This window comes from Trichoplax adhaerens, genomic scaffold, assembly GCF_000150275.1.
Source record: "Trichoplax adhaerens TRIADscaffold_1 genomic scaffold, whole genome shotgun sequence".
NCBI lineage: Eukaryota > Metazoa > Placozoa > Uniplacotomia > Trichoplacea > Trichoplacidae > Trichoplax > Trichoplax adhaerens.
The window spans coordinates 5,829,135-5,847,787 of record NW_002060943.1 but is presented as its reverse complement, the minus strand read 5'-3'; the positions used below and the strand labels follow the sequence as shown (position 1 = coordinate 5,847,787).

Sequence of the window (18,653 nt, the reverse complement as noted above, 5' to 3'; positions counted from 1 at the left end):
ATAATGATTCTGTTTTCATCTACGTTCATGACAAACGACAATATCTTATAGTAATGTCTACAGTTGTTGTTATGATAGTTTTGCGTTGACGTCACTTCATACGAGTACAATGGACGCATAACCTGCAAGCGATTCGCTAGGATAGAGTCTGTTTGGAAGAGAAAAATTGATCTTGCATCAAGTTATCCTTTGTAGGAATGCGACTTATTGCAAGGGATGTTGCCACTTTTGACAGCACTTACTCATTGAGTTAACTAGGTCATCCATGATTACGTGCACTCTTTGTTATAGGGACAAAGTTTTGTTTCATAGAGTTAAGCAATGAATGAATAAATGAAGTTCAAATTAGAACATAGTATTGATTGATGTTGATAATATTGCCATATCTTGCAGTTGCGTCATACAATCAATGTAGTGTCTATTGCCTTCTGTTGATTTATTAATGGGTCGATATCCTTACCAACACTTTAGGCTTCCGATGCCAAGAAGACGCCCCTCTATGATTTTCATCTACAACATGGTGGTAAAATTGTCCCTTTTGCTGGATGGGCACTTCCTATTCAATATACTGGTAGTGGTTTAGTGCAAGAACATTTACATACACGCCAAGAATGTTCTCTTTTCGATGTATCGCATATGCTACAATTGACTTTCGGCAATTCAGGTTGTGTTAAGGTAAGGATGAGAATGACGTCAATTCTATGGATTGCTTAGATAACGATGGTCATATTAATTTTTAACATAATTTACACTAATACCAAATTTCTAGCAAAATGAACTATCATACACTCTATTGCCAATATTTTCAACATACTGCGATTTTTTGCACTTTCCTGTATACAGTATCTTTCTGGTAATTCTATAATAAATGCCATAGCATGTATGATAGTTCATTTTGCTAGAAATTTGGTATTACAGTAAATTATGTTAAAAATTTACTTTCAACATACTGTGATTTTTTAGCAGTAGCTTTCTCATTATTCTATAATGAATGTCAAATATTCCATTAATATTCTATAGTTCCTTGAATCACTAATTGTTACTGATGTGGCAAACCTTCCACAAGGTCGTGGTACATTATCTGTCTTTACTAATGAAAATGGCGGTATAATTGATGATTTAATCGTCAGTAAAATCTCGGATGAATCAATCAGTGTAGTTTCCAATGCTGCTTGTAGCGAAAAAGTCGTACAACACATCCAGGTAAATAAATACTTTCACGCTTTCACCTTTCCAAGTTATCAGTCTAGCAGGTCGTATAATAATGTTGAAAATCTGGATTATTATTGGAAACTGAAAAAAATAAGCGTGGTGATCATTGTTGTTTCTACCACTATGTCGTCTAAATCTCTTCATTTTTAGACAAAAATGAACCAATTCAACTCATCATCCCATCAAAGTGTCGATGTAAAGGTTATTACTAATAGAGGGCTTTTAGCTTTACAAGGTGATTACTATCCTAATTGTCCTCATCATTTGTAATACTTTACATAATATGGACATGGGTTATTTCGGCATTAAAATTATAGGACCAAAGTCTGCTGTAGTTTTACAGAGATTAACAAACTCTAATTTGAGTCAGATTCCGTTCATGGGCTATACGAATAGTAATATTGCTGACATTGATGGCTGCTTTATCGCAAGAGGCGGCTACACTGGAGAAGATGGATTTGAGGTTAATCTAATTTAGGAAAATATTATACTTAAATGATTTATTTATTGCTACTTGAACGATTGATTGTTTAATCTTTGAAAATTTATCGTTAGATTTCAGTTCCTTCGGACTATTGCGCTAAGTTAGCTCAAGAGTTTTTGAAACATCCTGAGGTTAAGCTAGCAGGCTTAGGTGCAAGGGATAGCCTAAGATTAGAAGCAGGACTATGTTTGTATGGAAACGATATCGATGAAGAAACCACCCCTATAGAGGCAGGGCTTGCTTGGACAGTAGGTAAAGCTCGTCGAAACACAGGTAACTTTCCTGGATCGGATACTATCATAAAACAGTTGCAAGAAGGTCCGTCACGCAAGAGAGTTGGGTTAATTTCTACTGGTCCTCCTGCACGTGGTAAATTTTTCAAGTTTAAAACTAGCTCATTAATCAAGACAGTATGCACGTTGCATGATAACGCCAAACGCTTACAATGGTTTAATATGCAAACATTTTATTTTATACTGACAGGCGGTACGAAAATTTTTTCAAGTCATGATGATGAAATAGGTACGCATGTTACAAGGATTTAATTCTTACCTGAACTTTATTTCAACTGACATTTCGATTTTGGGTTAGGCATAATTACTAGTGGTTCACCTTCTCCCAGTTTAAAGAAGAATATTGCTATGGGTTATATTAAGACTGCATTCTGCAAAATCGGTACAGAGGTGCAGTTACAAGTTAGAAATAAAAAAGTTAATGCTACCATTGCAAGAATGCCATTTCTTCCATCGAATTACTACAATGTTAAATAATACCACAGACTTTCATTTTTATTTATTATAATTTACTGGATGCTTCTTTGTCATTTTAATGTGTCTGAACTAGTCTTCAACACTATAACTTTGCTAGCTATTAAATTCCTGGGAAGTATTTTTCTGTCTGATTCGGATATCAAATCATTATAATTAGAAGGCTGTATGCACAATAATTGTCACCCATTGAAGTGGAACGTTCTAATCTATTTAGATTTCGTATTGCTATTCGAAGGCATTCATAAAACTAAAAATTTTGCTTTTTACGTTGGAACATTATCACAACTTTGAAACTTTGAATTATTCCCTAACATCAGATCACGTAAAACTAAAGCTATTTATTTTGCTAAAGACAATATGCCACTCATTTGTAGCTTATTTCAACTGAACGTGATCAAGCCTTTGGTTCCACTATTGCCAGACTCTTGGCATACCTGTATATTACATTCTTCATTGTATATCTGAAAATAATTTTGCTGACATGTCTAATCTAGTGAGTGGTTAGAGTTATGAAAGTTGTTATTAAAAACATGCAAATTTAATCGGATATAAAAATTCATAAACAATCATTCATTATCACTCCTAATTGATGACTAGTGTAAAAGTCGGCTGTGTTCACTTGGATACTTATTCTTTCTTACAGCGGGTTTTTACGTAATTAAATGGTCTTTACTAAAATCAAGCTATATACATATAAGCATTCGTCTCCTGTTCATGTTTCTGCATGCAAGAAATCTACGTTGCTTAGATACCCGTATCGGTCGGATTTAATTTAATTTAATTTGTCTCCTGTGCATGTTTCTGCATGTAAGAAATCTACGTTGCATAAGTACCCGTATCGGTCAGATTAAATTAATAATGTCAATAAATCATTTTGCACTGTAATTTTATGCATTTTACCACTGTAAACTCGTATTGTTATATTAACGGAAAGTATTTGCTAGGATAGAACATCCCTTAATCAACTCATCGGATTGATCATTATACTAATTTTTCACTACTATGTTGCACTTGTGATACACATCAGCAAGAATAGAATTTCAAATTCATTACTTTTTTACGTAGTGTTATATGGCTTCTGCGATGATGATACATCATACGTGCACAATCAAATACGTCTCTTTTATGCCAATATATAGGTAGCTGAGACAGAGCGCAGTATCAGTGTCGAATAGATAGATATTGTAATAGCATATTGCAACGAGTACTCCTGCTCACCTTTTGCTATTTTTAAAGAGTGATAAAAGCTTACTAAATTTCTCATCAAGATCAAACGCTAGCTATCGACAAACTCCTGTCTTCTACATTTAGATCAATCAATACAATACTGTACGACTCAGTCATATGCAGATATGCAGTTGCAATATTCCTCCAATACTGGCCTTTAAAAAACTGCTGACAAGGCATCATGGCGAGTACTTAGACTTGTTTACAACTTTGATAGAGTACAGAAGAATAAGACGGCGGTGCCGTTTTTGTGCCTGCTGACTACCGTCTATTACTATCTGTACGGTATTCTCCATCTTAAATTGAGGTTCCACAAGTTTCGAAAGAATCGAAATATTTTTATATATATTTGCTTATTTATTAATTTCATATACAAGTAAAAGGATACCAAAATGTTTAATTGTAAAATTTATTTATTTCGCTTTTATCTTGCAGGGTATATGTCACCATCTATCATGTTAAGTTTCATTCTTATACTGGTTATTTTGGTCTTACACGACCTTATCTTATATCTAAAAATTCAAATTAATAAATAAAAATGACGTAGATGATAGGTTTCATAGAACTTCTGTTGCAGTAATTTTTTAAGACACAGACACTCAATATACATAAGTTTATAAGATAGCAATTGCTAAAAATTAGATATATATAGAATCTTTAATATGCTTCATTCAACGTAAAAAGATCCTATTCAAGCTATTTAACAACGTATAGTATTACTGCTATTATTACCACATACGTTAAATTATATAAATCTGAGTGCTGTATATACTACATACAATTAATATTGCTTGGTAACAATAGGTACCATACTATGAATGTGATGTAAAATAATTCAAGGAACTTTAAATGACAGTAGTATAACAGATGAAGCTACAATATCTATTTTACGAGTGCTTTCTATCGACAACCTTAATTTTAATTCCATTTGCGGGACACAAAGTTGCATACACACTTAATTTCACTGGAACCTAAAGAAACAGACATAAAAAGGTTACTAAGACTGCAATAATTTAGAAAAATGACATTGTACGCTACAAGATTATATAGATGTCGTATAATCAAAGATATTTAGAAAAGCAGTTTAACAAATATTGCGACTTACTTCCGTCTCTGGAGCTCGAATAAATCTAAATCTTCGAAGAAGATAACAAAGAGTAATCTTAATTTCGATCATAGCAAGACGCATGCCTATGCATACTCGAGGGCCAGTACTAAAAGGTAGATATGTAAACGGCTGTATATCATTTTTTCTTTCTTCGCTAAATCTAGAATTGGAATCATGAAAAAAAGAGAAAAAGTGCAGTATATAGATCAATCGTTACTAGGAATGGCATTAAGATTTACGAATGTATATATGCGTATACTTTCAAATCTTAAAACGTAATAATCCTGGTTACCTTTCAGGGTCAAAATCCTCAGGATTTTCCCAGTACCTAGTATCGTGATGCANACCATAAATAGGATACACAACAGAAGTTCCTTCGCTGAAATGGTAACCTTCAATCGTACAATCCTCACCACATTCCCTCATGCCCCTAACATAGATATACGAATATAGCAGAAATAACCGTGAACCGAGGCTGCTTTTAACTAGAGAGCGGAGGCTCTCCAAATTCAGATCGAGAATTGTAGTAGTGGTAGCTCCAATCTTAATAAACGATATTAAACAAAGTTTATTAGTTTCTGAGCGTCTGTATAGAGTTAGTTAGTAGCAAAATGACACGATATCTGAAAATTAGAACAAGACATTATCATTACTACAACGGATATTTCCTTCTATACTATTCTTTGTTAATGAGTAGCACAATTTACTTTATTTGTAAACTTGGGAAATTCCTTGACAAGGATTTGCTTGACCACGTCAGGTTTGCCGACGTAACAAACACGAACGGGACCGAAGTAAAAACTACAATATGGAATTAAAATCGAGAAATAATAAAGTTGATACTTTGCCTTTACAATGTCCATAAGAAAGATTGAGCTAGATATTTTAGTTTATTTAAAGCAAATCGTAGTTAATATGTGAAGAATTATATTCATTACCCGAAAATATCTCCATACTTTGCGGCCAAATTTAATAATCCTGGATGAATTCCCTACGTAAAAAGATGAATCACACGATAATACTTAAAATTGTGTATTACTTTGATATGATACCATCATAGCAGGGGCCTAAACTACTAACACTGTACTAGGACTGCGCTAAACTACAACATGATGATGACGAGAACTCCATATACTGTAGAACGATTATAATGGCATGCATATTGTATAATACCTCTCTTAAAGTGCCATTGAGTATGTTGCCTACTAGCGGTATTGGTTTAGGACCTGGAATGCCATGATTAGAGAAATGTTGAAGTGGCTTGACAAATTTCCTGATAAAGTATATGCATAAAACATTAAGGTCGTATTTCATTCACAAGCTGATTTATCATCTGTAATTTGACTATTAATCGTTCAATTCTACCAGCTCCTACAAGTTGCAATAACGTTATAGCTCAGTATGTTTGTGACTATAGTATAGTACAGTAGAAATAAGCATCTATCCAATAGTGAATTGTTTGCACAGTAGGTGTCCACTTAGAGCAGAAGTAGGATAATAACAGAAAATCAATGATTAGACCTACACAATTATCTGCAGACAGAGCTTTAATTCTCTTATTAGAGATAGTGATATCAATTTTGCATTGGAAAAATGATTTACTGCAAGTCAATACAGTTTTGTTAAATCGTACAGTACAATAGCATACTTTAACAAATTATGAAACTTAGACTTGTTCTATTCGATTAGGATTCGTTACAAGAGGCATTATAGTAGTTTTCATAACGATCACATGATATCATCGTATCCTACGATAATTAAGTTATCACAGCTATAGATGTTAGGGTTTAGAACAATTTAATACAATATAATGGATAAATCCTGTAGATAAAAAGTCTCTTAAGGACTCCAATAGATAATCATTAAATTGATGTACACGTAGAATGAGAACGGTTGAACGAGGTATCATGACTTCATTTTAGGGACAAATAAATAGGATATGTCTATGTGCAGTATGCTATGTGTATCAATAGAAAACGATGCAATAGTAGGCCACTGTATCTTTAAATTGAGCGATATTCTATCTTATTAACCTCAACCTTATTGATTAAGGATCAAAAGTAAGTCAATCCATTCTAAGCAAGTGTTTTTCAGATGTACTCGTATATAGGTTGTGCTATATTGTACAATTGTCATAGAACGTTATTAACACTAACATCTTTCACACCCTTATTCCTATCTCAATCAGCTTTTGTTTTCTTCATGCAATGTCTAGTAAGCTGATTGATTAACTTTACTCTTGGTTAAGGTTCATTAACTTAATTAAACGCGGAAAAAATGAGTCATATCAACTGTCTTTGCAGTTGATACAGTCATGGATCGATAATGGAAATCTTTGTTGCAAAAGTAAACAAGCTGGAATGACCTGAAGAATAATAGTATAATGGAATATCTAGCAAATTGATCGGAAGAAAATGAAAGAATCAATCCAGAATGAAACAAACATTAAAACGTGTCAAATTCTTAATGTGGATCATGTGCAATCGATTGATCGTGACTGTCAATGAGAGTAACCATTAGCATACAGTACAGTAATGTGGAAGTAATCCGAACTTACTTGTAGAAGAGGTAGCCCAAAAGCACAGCAGCAGAAGTGATGAGGATAGACGTTGTTGCGTTCATGGTTTGTTAATTCTAATTATCGATGCTAATGCTTGCACTAAACTGGCTCAAGGAGAAATACAGGATTGTCACTATTTGGTGCTAGAAGAAAGTGGTGTATAATAAGATAATCTTATGAAGATTCGACAGAACAGTGTGGTAACTAGCTGCCAATGGCTATTTTTCTTCCTGTCGCAAAGGCTAAGCTAAGAGATTGATGACTGGATGGACTACCCTTTAATACGACGAGCACCGGTCATTCAGCTGCTTATATAGAGACGAGTATGGTATTGCTTGTTGATGATGACAGCAAAACTATCTATGTACACAGTAAATTCTACAGGATATCAAAGCGATAGCCAATAACTGCAGTAAACATTGCAAAATGACGAGTAAGCAAATTTTGGGAAACTTCTTGCCACGTAGCTATGTACAGTAATGTATTGTAAATAAATCAATCGTCGGTACAGTACATTGCACTGTGAGGTGTACAGTGCAATGTACTGTGCTGTACAACGGTGAACTGGTTAATTTCTACTGGATGATTTGTACTGGAGACTGTAGACTGTGTGTTTATTTGCGTTTCCAACATTGGGATGGCAAAGTACATCATAATTATTACGATGTGCTTTGACTGGTCTTGTATAGACAGCATTTCTATCAACATGTATAAAAAGTTCAGCTCTCGAGCTACATAATGATGTAAAGTATAGTATTTTGACGTTAGTTTCAGCAATATTATTTCCCTTTTCTACCTCGGAAAACAACATACTGTACAGTACTATGTCTAGCAGGGACCTTCATTTGTACTGTCTGGAAGCAATCTTTATGCATCCCTCTCTGTTCCATTTAAGTTTTCCTTGTAGATGCCGCAAATGTCAATGAAAATACCATCTTTTAACCTCTACGGAAGGAATTCTACACACTGTATACATGTAGAGTTTAGGCTGTAATCGTGCCCAATAAACACAATCCATATTCTTTCTTTCTTGCTGATGGAAGCATTTTGATGGCGCATCTCACGTGACAGGAATCCCAGATCAACACAGCCCAAAATGAGCAACGTGTCACTATGCTAATACGCATGTCCGATTTATAATTTCATTGGCGTCGTGGCCTAGGAGATAAAGCGATAGATAACGAAATGTTGTTATTTATTTTAAAAATAAAATTTTTAAAATTAGCTGAATTTTGGTAGACGCGGGGATATGATCATGGAGATGATAATAAAGCGGGCAGTTTATGGAGATTAATAATGTACAGTTGAAGAACAGTATAAAGGAGAGACACTTTGCTGTGCTCCCGCCAAGATTAAGTAAGCCATGGCAGTACAATAGACTGTACAATGATCTCTATTGACAATTTTTGCATCGTATCAGGCGTCACTCGATCGTTGAGACTATCAAAACTCAGATGTTGTCATTGACACTACTTACGCGTCACTTGAGCCCCTGCAAGCTGCAACTCGCTCTCCGCTCTAATAACGCGGGCAGTTTATGGAGATTTTGTTGCAGGCCGCAAGCCTGCAACGTGAACTGTACTACAATAATAATGTACAGTTGAAGAACAGTTTAAGGGAGATACACTTTGCTGTGCTCCCGCCAAGATTAAGTAAGCCATGGCAGTACATGAGTACAATATACAATGATCTCTATTGACAATTTTTGCATCGTATCAGGCGTCACTCGATCATTGAGACTATCAAAACTCAGATGCTGTAATTGACACTACTTACGCGTCACTTGAGCCCCTGCAAGCTGCAACTCGCTCTCCGCTCTAATAACGCGGGCAGTTTATGGAGATTTTGTTGCAGGCCGCAAGCCTGCAACGTGAACTGTACTACAATAATAATGTACAGTTGAAGAACAGTTTAAGGGAGAGACACTTTGCTGTGCTCCCGCTAAGATTAAGTAAGCCATGGCAGTACATGAGTACAATATACAATGATCTCTATTGACAATTTTTGCATCGTATCAGGCGTCACTCGATCGTTGAGACTATCAAAACTCAGATGCTGTCATTGACACTACTTACGCGTCACTTGAGCCCCTGCAAGCTGCAACTGTCTCTCCGCTCTAATAACGCGGGCAGTTTATGGAGATTTTGTTGCAGGCCGCAAGCCTGCAACAAAAACTGTACTACAATAATAATATACAGTTGAAGAACAGTTTAAGGGAGAGACACTTTGCTGTGCTCCCGCTAAGATTAAGTAAGCCATGGCAGTACATGAGTACAATATACAATGATCTCTATTGACAATTTTTGCATCGTATCAGGCGTCACTCGATCGTTGAGACTATCAAAACTCAGCTGCTGTCATTGACACTACTTACGCGTCACTTGAGCTCCTGCAAGCTGCAACTCGCTCTCCGCTCTAATAACGCGGGTAGTTTTATGGAGATTTTGTTGCAGGCTGCAAGCCTGCAACGTAAACTGTACTACAATAATAATGTACAGTTGAAGAACAGTTTAAGGGAGAGACACTTTGCTGTGCTCCCGCCAAGATTGAGTAAGCCATGGCAGTACAATATACTGTACAATGATCTCTATTGACCATTTTGACATCGTATCAGGCGTCACTTGATCGTTGAGACTATCAAAGCTCAGACGCTGTCATTGACACTACTTACGCGTCACTTGAGCCCCTGCAAGCTGCAACTCGCTCTCCGCTCTAATAACGCGGGCAGTTTATGGAGATTTTGTTGCAGGCTTGCGGCCTGCAACAAAAACTGTACTACAATAATAATATACAGTTGAAGAACAGTTTAAGGGAGAGACACTTTGCTGTGGTCCCGCCAAGATTGAGTAAGCCATGGCAGTACAATATACTGTACAATGATCTCTATTGACCATTTTGACATCGTATCAGGCGTCACTTGATCGTTGAGACTATCAAAGCTCAGCTGCTGTCATTGACACTACTTACGCGTCACTTGAGCTCCTGCAAGCTGCAACTCGCTCTCCGCTCTATCCGGATGGCCGTGGGATCGCTACCTGCCATAGACATGCAATAAAAAAGAAACTATGGCTAACTGTGCCTGCAGGGACCTGAAAGAAGAGAAAATGCTCATCCTGTACAAGTCTCTGCTATTTGCAACCTCTGTCAGTAAGGGCGATGTTCAGGAATATGGACGGGTGCTACTGGCGATAAGTACTTCTTATCCAGCAAGTGACGAACCTTTCTCGTAATGACTTGACATTGCCTACATTTAGACCTGAGAAAGGTTCGCTTCTTGCAACGCTTCTAACTTCTTCCACTACTGCCTAACTAATCTTAATCTACTTTGCTAAACATAACGATGGCTGCCTACCATGATGTAGTGAATTAACGTAAAATCGATGCGTCTATTAAAACCTACAATTCACCTATCAAATAGATCATACCAATTACGAGTCGTAGAAACTGCTGCTAATTGCCGGGGTTACTTTCGCTAATGGTAGAGACTTGTAAGAGAATAAAATTATGATGGTAATCCTGAATTCTTACCAATATCGATGACATTAGCAATAGCCTGTTTAGCGACTTGTAAAAACAGGCAAGATGACAATTACCGGAAGAAGCCACTTTTATTATTATTAATAAGTCCCTGATTACCACAAACGAGTTCACATTGTTTACTATTTACAATCAGTTAATCCATATGAATGGATGTACAACACCAATCATGAAAAATAAAACACTAAATTATCAATTAAAACGAAGCAAGAGTTATTTTAGTATAAGATTGATATTTGCTAAAGATAGAATTTATCAATAAAAAATGTGATAATCCATTCAACATGCACGACACCGTATGGATCACTACAAAAATGATAACTTTATGTCGAAGTTGTTCCATTCCCTTGCCTTCCCTTTCTCTGCTGAAACTTCATTTTCATGACAGCATCATAACTTGGAGGTAGAGAAACAACATCTAGGAATGTAAATGTCGACAATGAAAAGAGTGCTTGTGTTAGTAGTATGCCAGGATGATCTCTTTCACTTAAAATTTTAAAATAGCGTCATAGAATTTTACATAGCTACGCTCTTAATCGATTCTAAACTCAGGTATAGACTGGTACTGCATACCTGTCATACGACTCATTTTACGATCATAATGAGGTTGGTATGGGGCTGCAAAGCTTGCGTCTAAAAATATAATTATCTTACAATAAGAAATACCTCTACATAGGCTATAGGAAATAAGAAATCAGTTTCGATGTAGCGAATGGTACGTTATAAGAGTTAATCTAACTTGATCGAGAGCTGCTATCCTGAAATGCTTGGATACTGTGACCTAATAATGCAAACACAAGCACAAACAACACATAACTTTAAATTAGTTCAGAGTACTATTCCTGAATACAGTATTATTAGATATCAATATTACATATTGTAAGATAGAATAAAATATAGTTTGGGATTGCTGAGGTAGAATTGTGTTTTGCAACATGCAGCTACATTAAAAATAGAAAACACCTGTCTTTGCCATTTCTAATAGCGAAGGAAAATTGATTTATCGACCATTGATGGACGAATTAATCACTCTATTAAGATTTATGACAGACAGAAATCGGTCGAATATTTGATTTGAAGTATAGAACTTTTTTTTAATTACTATTCTGACAATTAAATTCATATTATCTACAAGTTAAGGTTGTACATTTTATCGATCGATTATTTACAGTACATGGTATTAGTCCTGAATAATTTACGATAGATTTTCCAATCAGTAAATTAATTTTAATATTATCGCATACTATGCTGAGGTCTGTGATTGGCACAACTTCTATTCAGTGCATGATATGATGCATCACTGCTGGCGATTCTGTTTGACGATGATACTGAAAAACAAATTCAAGTGTAATCACGTATTAAATCCCGGAAGCAAATTGAATTGCGGTTTACAATGATCATCATATTACATAACAATTTCATAAGACTCTGGCTAACTTCAAGAACATTTCCCACATACTTGGCGTAATGACACCGGTTATTGAAGATGCATACATGGTCCTTAGCTCAGCATCACTGGAATTTGTTGTGGTCGGACGATTAATAACACTTGAAGTAGCAGTGGCAACAGTTAAATTATTCGCAGACCATTGGACTGCGCCTCCACTTGCGCTAACTCTCTGATTACATTTGATGTAATACCTTAACAGCCAAGCAATGATAGCAATACCGATAATGACACAACCCAAAGCAATGCCAATAACGTAAGTATCCTCATTATTTGCTCTATAAACGATTGTATCAATAGTTGCGGTTGAATGATTATAGCTATCATTACTAAAAGCTAGAAAATAAAAAAAAATTTTATTTTTGCCGGGATGAACGCATAATAGTAGGAATTATTAATTTTATTGAAAGCGATACTGCCGTAGTATCAGTAGGAGCATACCTTTCGAAGGTTGATGACCGATCAGATTCGATTGAGAACATTTTATCCAAACATCTTCAGAATGATTGCAACAACGGCTGGCATTCCATGGCCCCAGAATACACTGTGTCAGATCAGTTGAATAGGATGGGCATTTAATATCGTACCCACGTAGCCATATTGTCCCGGTAGTTTTGGTTTGATTTAAAACTAAAAATATCAGTATTTTAATTAATAACCAATCTAAATAGATGAAGCACTGTAATCATGAGAATACAGAGTTGTATACGCTTTGGAAAGACCTTAGTAAATTATTGAATTACGGAAAATTTGTAAAACAATAGCTCTATTTTAGGAAACTTTAAATTTATCAACATGAAGTATGAATTTAGATAACGAAATATTATGAAAATAACTAGTAAAATACGGAGTGATAGCATAAATTAAGTATCGGTAGAATTCAGTTTTTCGATAAATTCAAAAAAATTGCGCTTTAGAAAATTCTTCCGGAAACTTTAAAATTTAATTGCTCTCGGCCTTAAAGACATAATATAAGGAATATTATTTATATGAAATGTGAATGCCTTGCTAATTATCGATCGTAATATTATCATCTATTAACGAACAGTATTATTAACATACTTCAGTCTCGTCTTTTCAATTTTTTTAATATAATGAATTATACTCTAGTGCCATTATACTGTAGAAATACACTAACATAGAACTAAGTTCTCATAAGTACTATTCCATGGCTAGAAGTAAATTCTCTCCTATAATGCTTTCTATATTTAGTTATTTAGTTCTACTAGTTCGCCTGTAAGCTTACATATGCTTTACCTCTTTCATTTTACTATAGTTATTTGACTATGTCACGTTATACATCACCACTGTAACATAACATAGTTTCCTCGAATACTAATTATAACAAATACTACCATTTTTTCTTATTAATTTGGTGTAATTTCTTACATTACCGTAGACTCTCAATCTTTTGAAGTACTACAAATACTAAATTAAAGGTAACCATATACTTAATATTAGGTCAGCATGAATACCTGTAATGATTGATCCTTGATTTCCATATTCTGCTTGTCGGCAAAATACGCTAGCAATATTTGCAGTCATGCCCTTAAGACAGATACTTCCCCATCGTCCGTTGTAATAAATTGCAAGTCGACCAATTAGTTTATCTTGCCCATCTTTTTGAACAATCTTGATAGGGTATTTATCTAGGATAAATCATAAGTATTTCATCTTAAAAGTTGAGTAATTAGTGCCAACCTTTGAATCCAGGCTTCCTATGTTCGCTATTATAATTTTTTAAAACTCTATTCAAGATTAAAGGACTGACATACTTCCTAGTGGATATGCTGTCACTGTGATTTTGGAAAAGTTGCAAGTAGGCACATTACAATATTGCCAGGATAATTTAGTTAGGTTGCTTTCAATATAACACCAGGGCTTTAATCGATTACGGAATGGGTTACGGCAGTAATTAGATGATAAATCGTGCTCAATAGAATGATTCAATAAAGCCAATGACACGGATGTAATAGAGTCCGAATTCCAATTTTTGCATGTGTAGCCATCAGAAGTGACAGCTATTGTACCTCGATAATGCTGGCCTTCATGACTAAAGCAATTATTTTCTGTTAAATATAATATAGAATCATTGAGATTAACTAAAACAGAAATTTACATACATTTAATTTTAATTTAAGCTTTAAAAATAGATTTTTAAAGTAATATCACAATATAAAAAAAGATAAACAATATAGGAAGGAGGAAATATTCTTACCAAGTGCTTGAATGAAGACATCATCAATAGCAATAGAGCTACCAACTTTAGAGCCTACAACCCCTCTGATGATTATCTATAAGCATTCGCCAGTAATTCTTTTTAGACCAGATTTTAATATTAACAAATTGCAAATTGCTTTATGTAATTTTCGTGGCAATATAAAGTTACTAAGCGTAATTAGTAAATACTGTAATGCTTTATTAGGTGGCCGACATATAATAAATATATTTATCTGAATTTCCTGAATGTAACAATAGTGGATTGATAACTGACAGAACGGCTGTGCTGAATTGGTCAAGAACGTTATGAACGTATATTGTTATATCTAAGTAATGCTGATAGTATCAGGTAGGCATTAAGAAACTTTATATTTATAATCTTATCAACCTTGCTGATATAATCATTCATAATGCAAAGGATAAAAATCGCAGGCATTACACAATTTCATCGATCGAGTAGATATTATCTGCATAGTATCGATGCTTAAAGTCGTTCATTTATACTATCTATTATGAGCAGAGTATAGGTATTTTATGACATTATCAGCCATCTTCAGTAAGCAAATCAATTCCTAACTTATATTTTCCAGATACCAATTAATAACTTACGCGATAGTCTGAGTAATTTGTTTTAAATTGGATTGATGCTTTCAGCCAAGAATTCCTTGAAATTAATGATATTTTTTCCAATAGATATAATGAAGCGCTATATTTCGGATACATAGCATATACGTAGAGTTTACCAGATGATACGCCATAGGCATGATAGTAAAACGTAATCTGGCAAGTAAATTAATGTATAATTATTTTATAGAAATGATGCATATCATAATAGTTAAAATTATTCAGAATCCATTTACATTGATATCGTTTCCATATCCAGGTGATAATAATGGTGGACTAATTAAATCCGCATATTGATTTTGAATTTCAAGACTGGAACTGTTAATATACATATAATAACCGAAGGCTGTAATTTAAATATCAATAAGTGTTAAAAGGTATTAGTATGATGATATCATTAAGCAACTTGATCGAAAGATCACAATTAAATTAAAATAAAGTAACAAAAATTAAAAACTTGCTTAACAACAGGTAATCGATATCAGGATTTAGTTTTACTCCTAGTTAAGATTAATAGTCTCATTCATGCTAAATCAAGTTGCCAATTTTTAAGGATAATCCTTCCGATCAATATGATTATATATTATAGTCAGCAATTGTAACCCAACTGAAATTAAAGATGCTTCAAAAAAATTTTTAGTATGGGTGGGTCTATACTATTATAAAACCTATTACATATTACAGTATCACATTAAGCAGTTTTGTACTCAATGATACATATGTGTGTAGTTAAATGCAGCTGTAGTTATCCGTTTTTCGCTCAATCTTCTATAATCTTATAGAGTCATCGGTCAGAATTATTCTCACTTTCGTGTAACGCTGCATCGCTAAAATTGTCCGCTATTATATATCGAGTCAGGTACGTAAATATAGTACTTCAGTTAGAGTGCCTGACGAGCTTCTCGAGCTTAGTTTATATACATTAATTATGGCATTAAAGTTAACACTATTCTAAAACACTACCGTAGCTCAGATTAGTTTAATTATAAATCCTTAGCATACATATGAAATACGGTAAATTCTAATTGGCGAATAATCTTTTAAGTAAGCGTACCACATCACTAAAAAGAAATTAAATGTATAAATCAATTTGAGTGAAATGTTTTTAAGACTTTCTGCTACAGTAAAATTCTTGAACAAATTCTTTTTAATGGAAAAGTGGTTATGATTAAATTAGCAGTAGAAAATTGATTAATGAAAGTAAATTAAGGGTAATTTTGACAAGGTTGTAATTAGTATATTAAGAGTTATGTTTGCCTTTCGTAATTTTGTACAAGTCATAAGAGTACAACGTAGCTTAGCAACATCGAAGTAATTTATTCAATTTCTTAGATGAAAAAGCCTCCATTTTTAATAAATAGGAAACAAATCTTTTAGGAGACCAATATACTACGAGCTGCTTTGCACTTTATGCTACTTGATTTAGAGTCTCAGTACCACAGAAACTAATATTCCCAGTGAATGTCCACTAATTGGGATCTGGCTTATTTAAAGCTAGTTTATTACGAATTTTAGAATCCACGATTTAAAATTTTCAATTATTACTGGCGGAATATGGATTTTTTAAATTAGCATAATATTACTTGTTTTCTTCAACAACAGATTTCTAATTTTGGGTAGCGTTTATATACGACAATGAACTGCAATAAATAATTTAGGTGCTCCTATAACGCATTTATTTGTATATTATAGCTTTATATATCAGTTATGCTTGAAAGTACTTACAGTTTTTTGATGTATGATCATAAATTGGCCCTGTACCATTGTAAAGAGTATTGCTTTGATGTCGTTTCCAATCTAAAAAATCAATGCTTTCGAGCTGATTCCAGTTACAGTTATCTTGATCGAAGGTACAATTCACGAACACTTTGGGTTTCACTAAGAACAAGAATAATTATGTGCTCAGATCAGATCTCGATATAACGATATTATTTTATGCGTATAAATCTGTTGCAGGAAAGATATAAGTATGATAATGTAGAATTAATAATGCTTTTGATTGATGCCATTTATCTAAATCTAATGTCTATCAACCATTACTTTCAAATTCTTTTGCCGTAGCTCTTTAGAATTACGATAACATTACAATTATAAGTAATGAATCAAAGCGATGATTATGGACACCGTGAATTATTATTACATATTAAAATTTAATTTATGCATTTAATCCAATACCTTCAAACTGATAAACAGATGAATCATGACTTGTAATGGAACGCCGTTGTCTGTATCTTCTTCGTTCTATATGAAGTTTGAATTTATTCCAATATTAATAAGATAAACGTGGATAAACTATCACCTAATATCTTTGACATTATATCAAAGTTTTTCATGTATACAAATTTTGATTTCACCTGAAGCTTTTAATAATACTATTGATATTTATTTAACTAAAATAAAAGAAAATTTAATTAGCCATTTTACTTTGTCATTGCAGTTCGATAATATTGATATTAGCGAAATTATTAAGACTGCCATGAGGACGAAGATACTGTTACTACATCAATCAAGAATAAATTATGGCCAACGTAGATTTTTGAACGGAAAGATTGTAAATATAGTAAAGTCCGGTCGTTAAGAGTGCTAATTACGGTATAAATTCTAAATTATTCCTCCGCATCTTCGAATTTCATGAGATTCTCCATATTCTGCGTAATTACATCGATCAAAATTGCAAATATACGCCTTGTACTGGTTACATTATTCATTACAGAATTATATATTGGAGAAATTTTTATGTACAGTATGTCTTTACATAAATTTATGTAGATAAATTTGTACGTGCTACAATTTGCAGATTTTTATGAATAGGATGAAAGAGTTAACTTAAAATACAGGCGCTAATTGTAAATTGAGGCACAGATCGACCTTCCTTTCCAAAAGAAATAAATAAACATAGAATAATTTATAATAGCAGATACGATGCCTATAACAGCATCATTTCCCAGCTAAATGTACCCTTTCGCATATTAATGAACATGTAGTTCAAAGATATCCTCTAGTTAATAATAATTAATCAAATCGTTTAACCATGAATTAATGACAACCTGTTTTGAGTAAATTAAAAAAGTATGTTGAATACTAACATGCTAATAAATAGACCTTTACGGTAATAGTCTTTTCAGTTATGCTTACTCCATATCGACTTAAGTGAACTTAGAATTAATACCGCTCAAGCCGTTCTGTTAGTTTATTATTATTAAAATATCAATTATGGCACATAAATTATATGAAAGCAGCGATAATGTTTTGCTTTTAACGTATTATTCTGTTATGATAGTATGATATTATTCTAAAAAAATGAAATGGCCAATTTTTATTCTGAAAGACGTTAATTACAGTTTATTATAAAGGATTGAAGAAGTAAATACTTTAGAGCTATCAAGATGGAGCATGAAATAAAGTAACTAAATTCACTAGCTATTCATAGCTGATGAATCATAGATAAATAGTAAATTTATATT

At 33.7% G+C, this 18,653-nt stretch overlaps 3 protein-coding genes across 3 annotated transcripts; 1 reads left to right on the top strand and 2 right to left on the bottom strand.

Moving 5' to 3' along the window:
* Positions 1-483: 483 nt before the first annotated feature.
* TRIADDRAFT_18436 (uncharacterized protein) lies at positions 484-2,466 on the top strand (the record flags this gene model as incomplete). The annotated part of the gene is made up of 7 exons (XM_002108666.1): positions 484-675; positions 1,021-1,203; positions 1,363-1,447; positions 1,530-1,675; positions 1,768-2,065; positions 2,180-2,218; positions 2,288-2,466. Coding segments are annotated over 7 exons (1,122 nt in total), but the record flags the coding sequence as incomplete, so codon positions are not given.
* A 2,114-nt stretch (positions 2,467-4,580) lies between these two features.
* On the bottom strand, positions 4,581-7,423 carry TRIADDRAFT_51915 (uncharacterized protein; the record flags this gene model as incomplete). The annotated part of the gene is made up of 8 exons (XM_002107887.1): positions 4,581-4,664; positions 4,799-4,961; positions 5,094-5,231; positions 5,265-5,344; positions 5,509-5,602; positions 5,740-5,792; positions 5,975-6,074; positions 7,359-7,423. 8 exons carry the CDS (start codon positions 7,421-7,423, stop codon positions 4,581-4,583), a joined length of 777 nt encoding a protein of 258 aa, XP_002107923.1.
* Positions 7,424-11,221: 3,798 nt separating this feature from the next.
* Positions 11,222-15,329, bottom strand: TRIADDRAFT_51914 (uncharacterized protein; the record flags this gene model as incomplete). The annotated part of the gene is made up of 8 exons (XM_002107886.1): positions 11,222-11,316; positions 11,472-11,531; positions 12,358-12,681; positions 12,787-12,975; positions 13,821-13,994; positions 14,121-14,414; positions 14,564-14,639; positions 15,309-15,329. The coding sequence occupies 8 exons, from the start codon at positions 15,327-15,329 to the stop codon at positions 11,222-11,224; spliced, it is 1,233 nt and encodes a 410-aa protein (XP_002107922.1).
* Between the last annotated feature and the right edge of the window lie 3,324 nt (positions 15,330-18,653).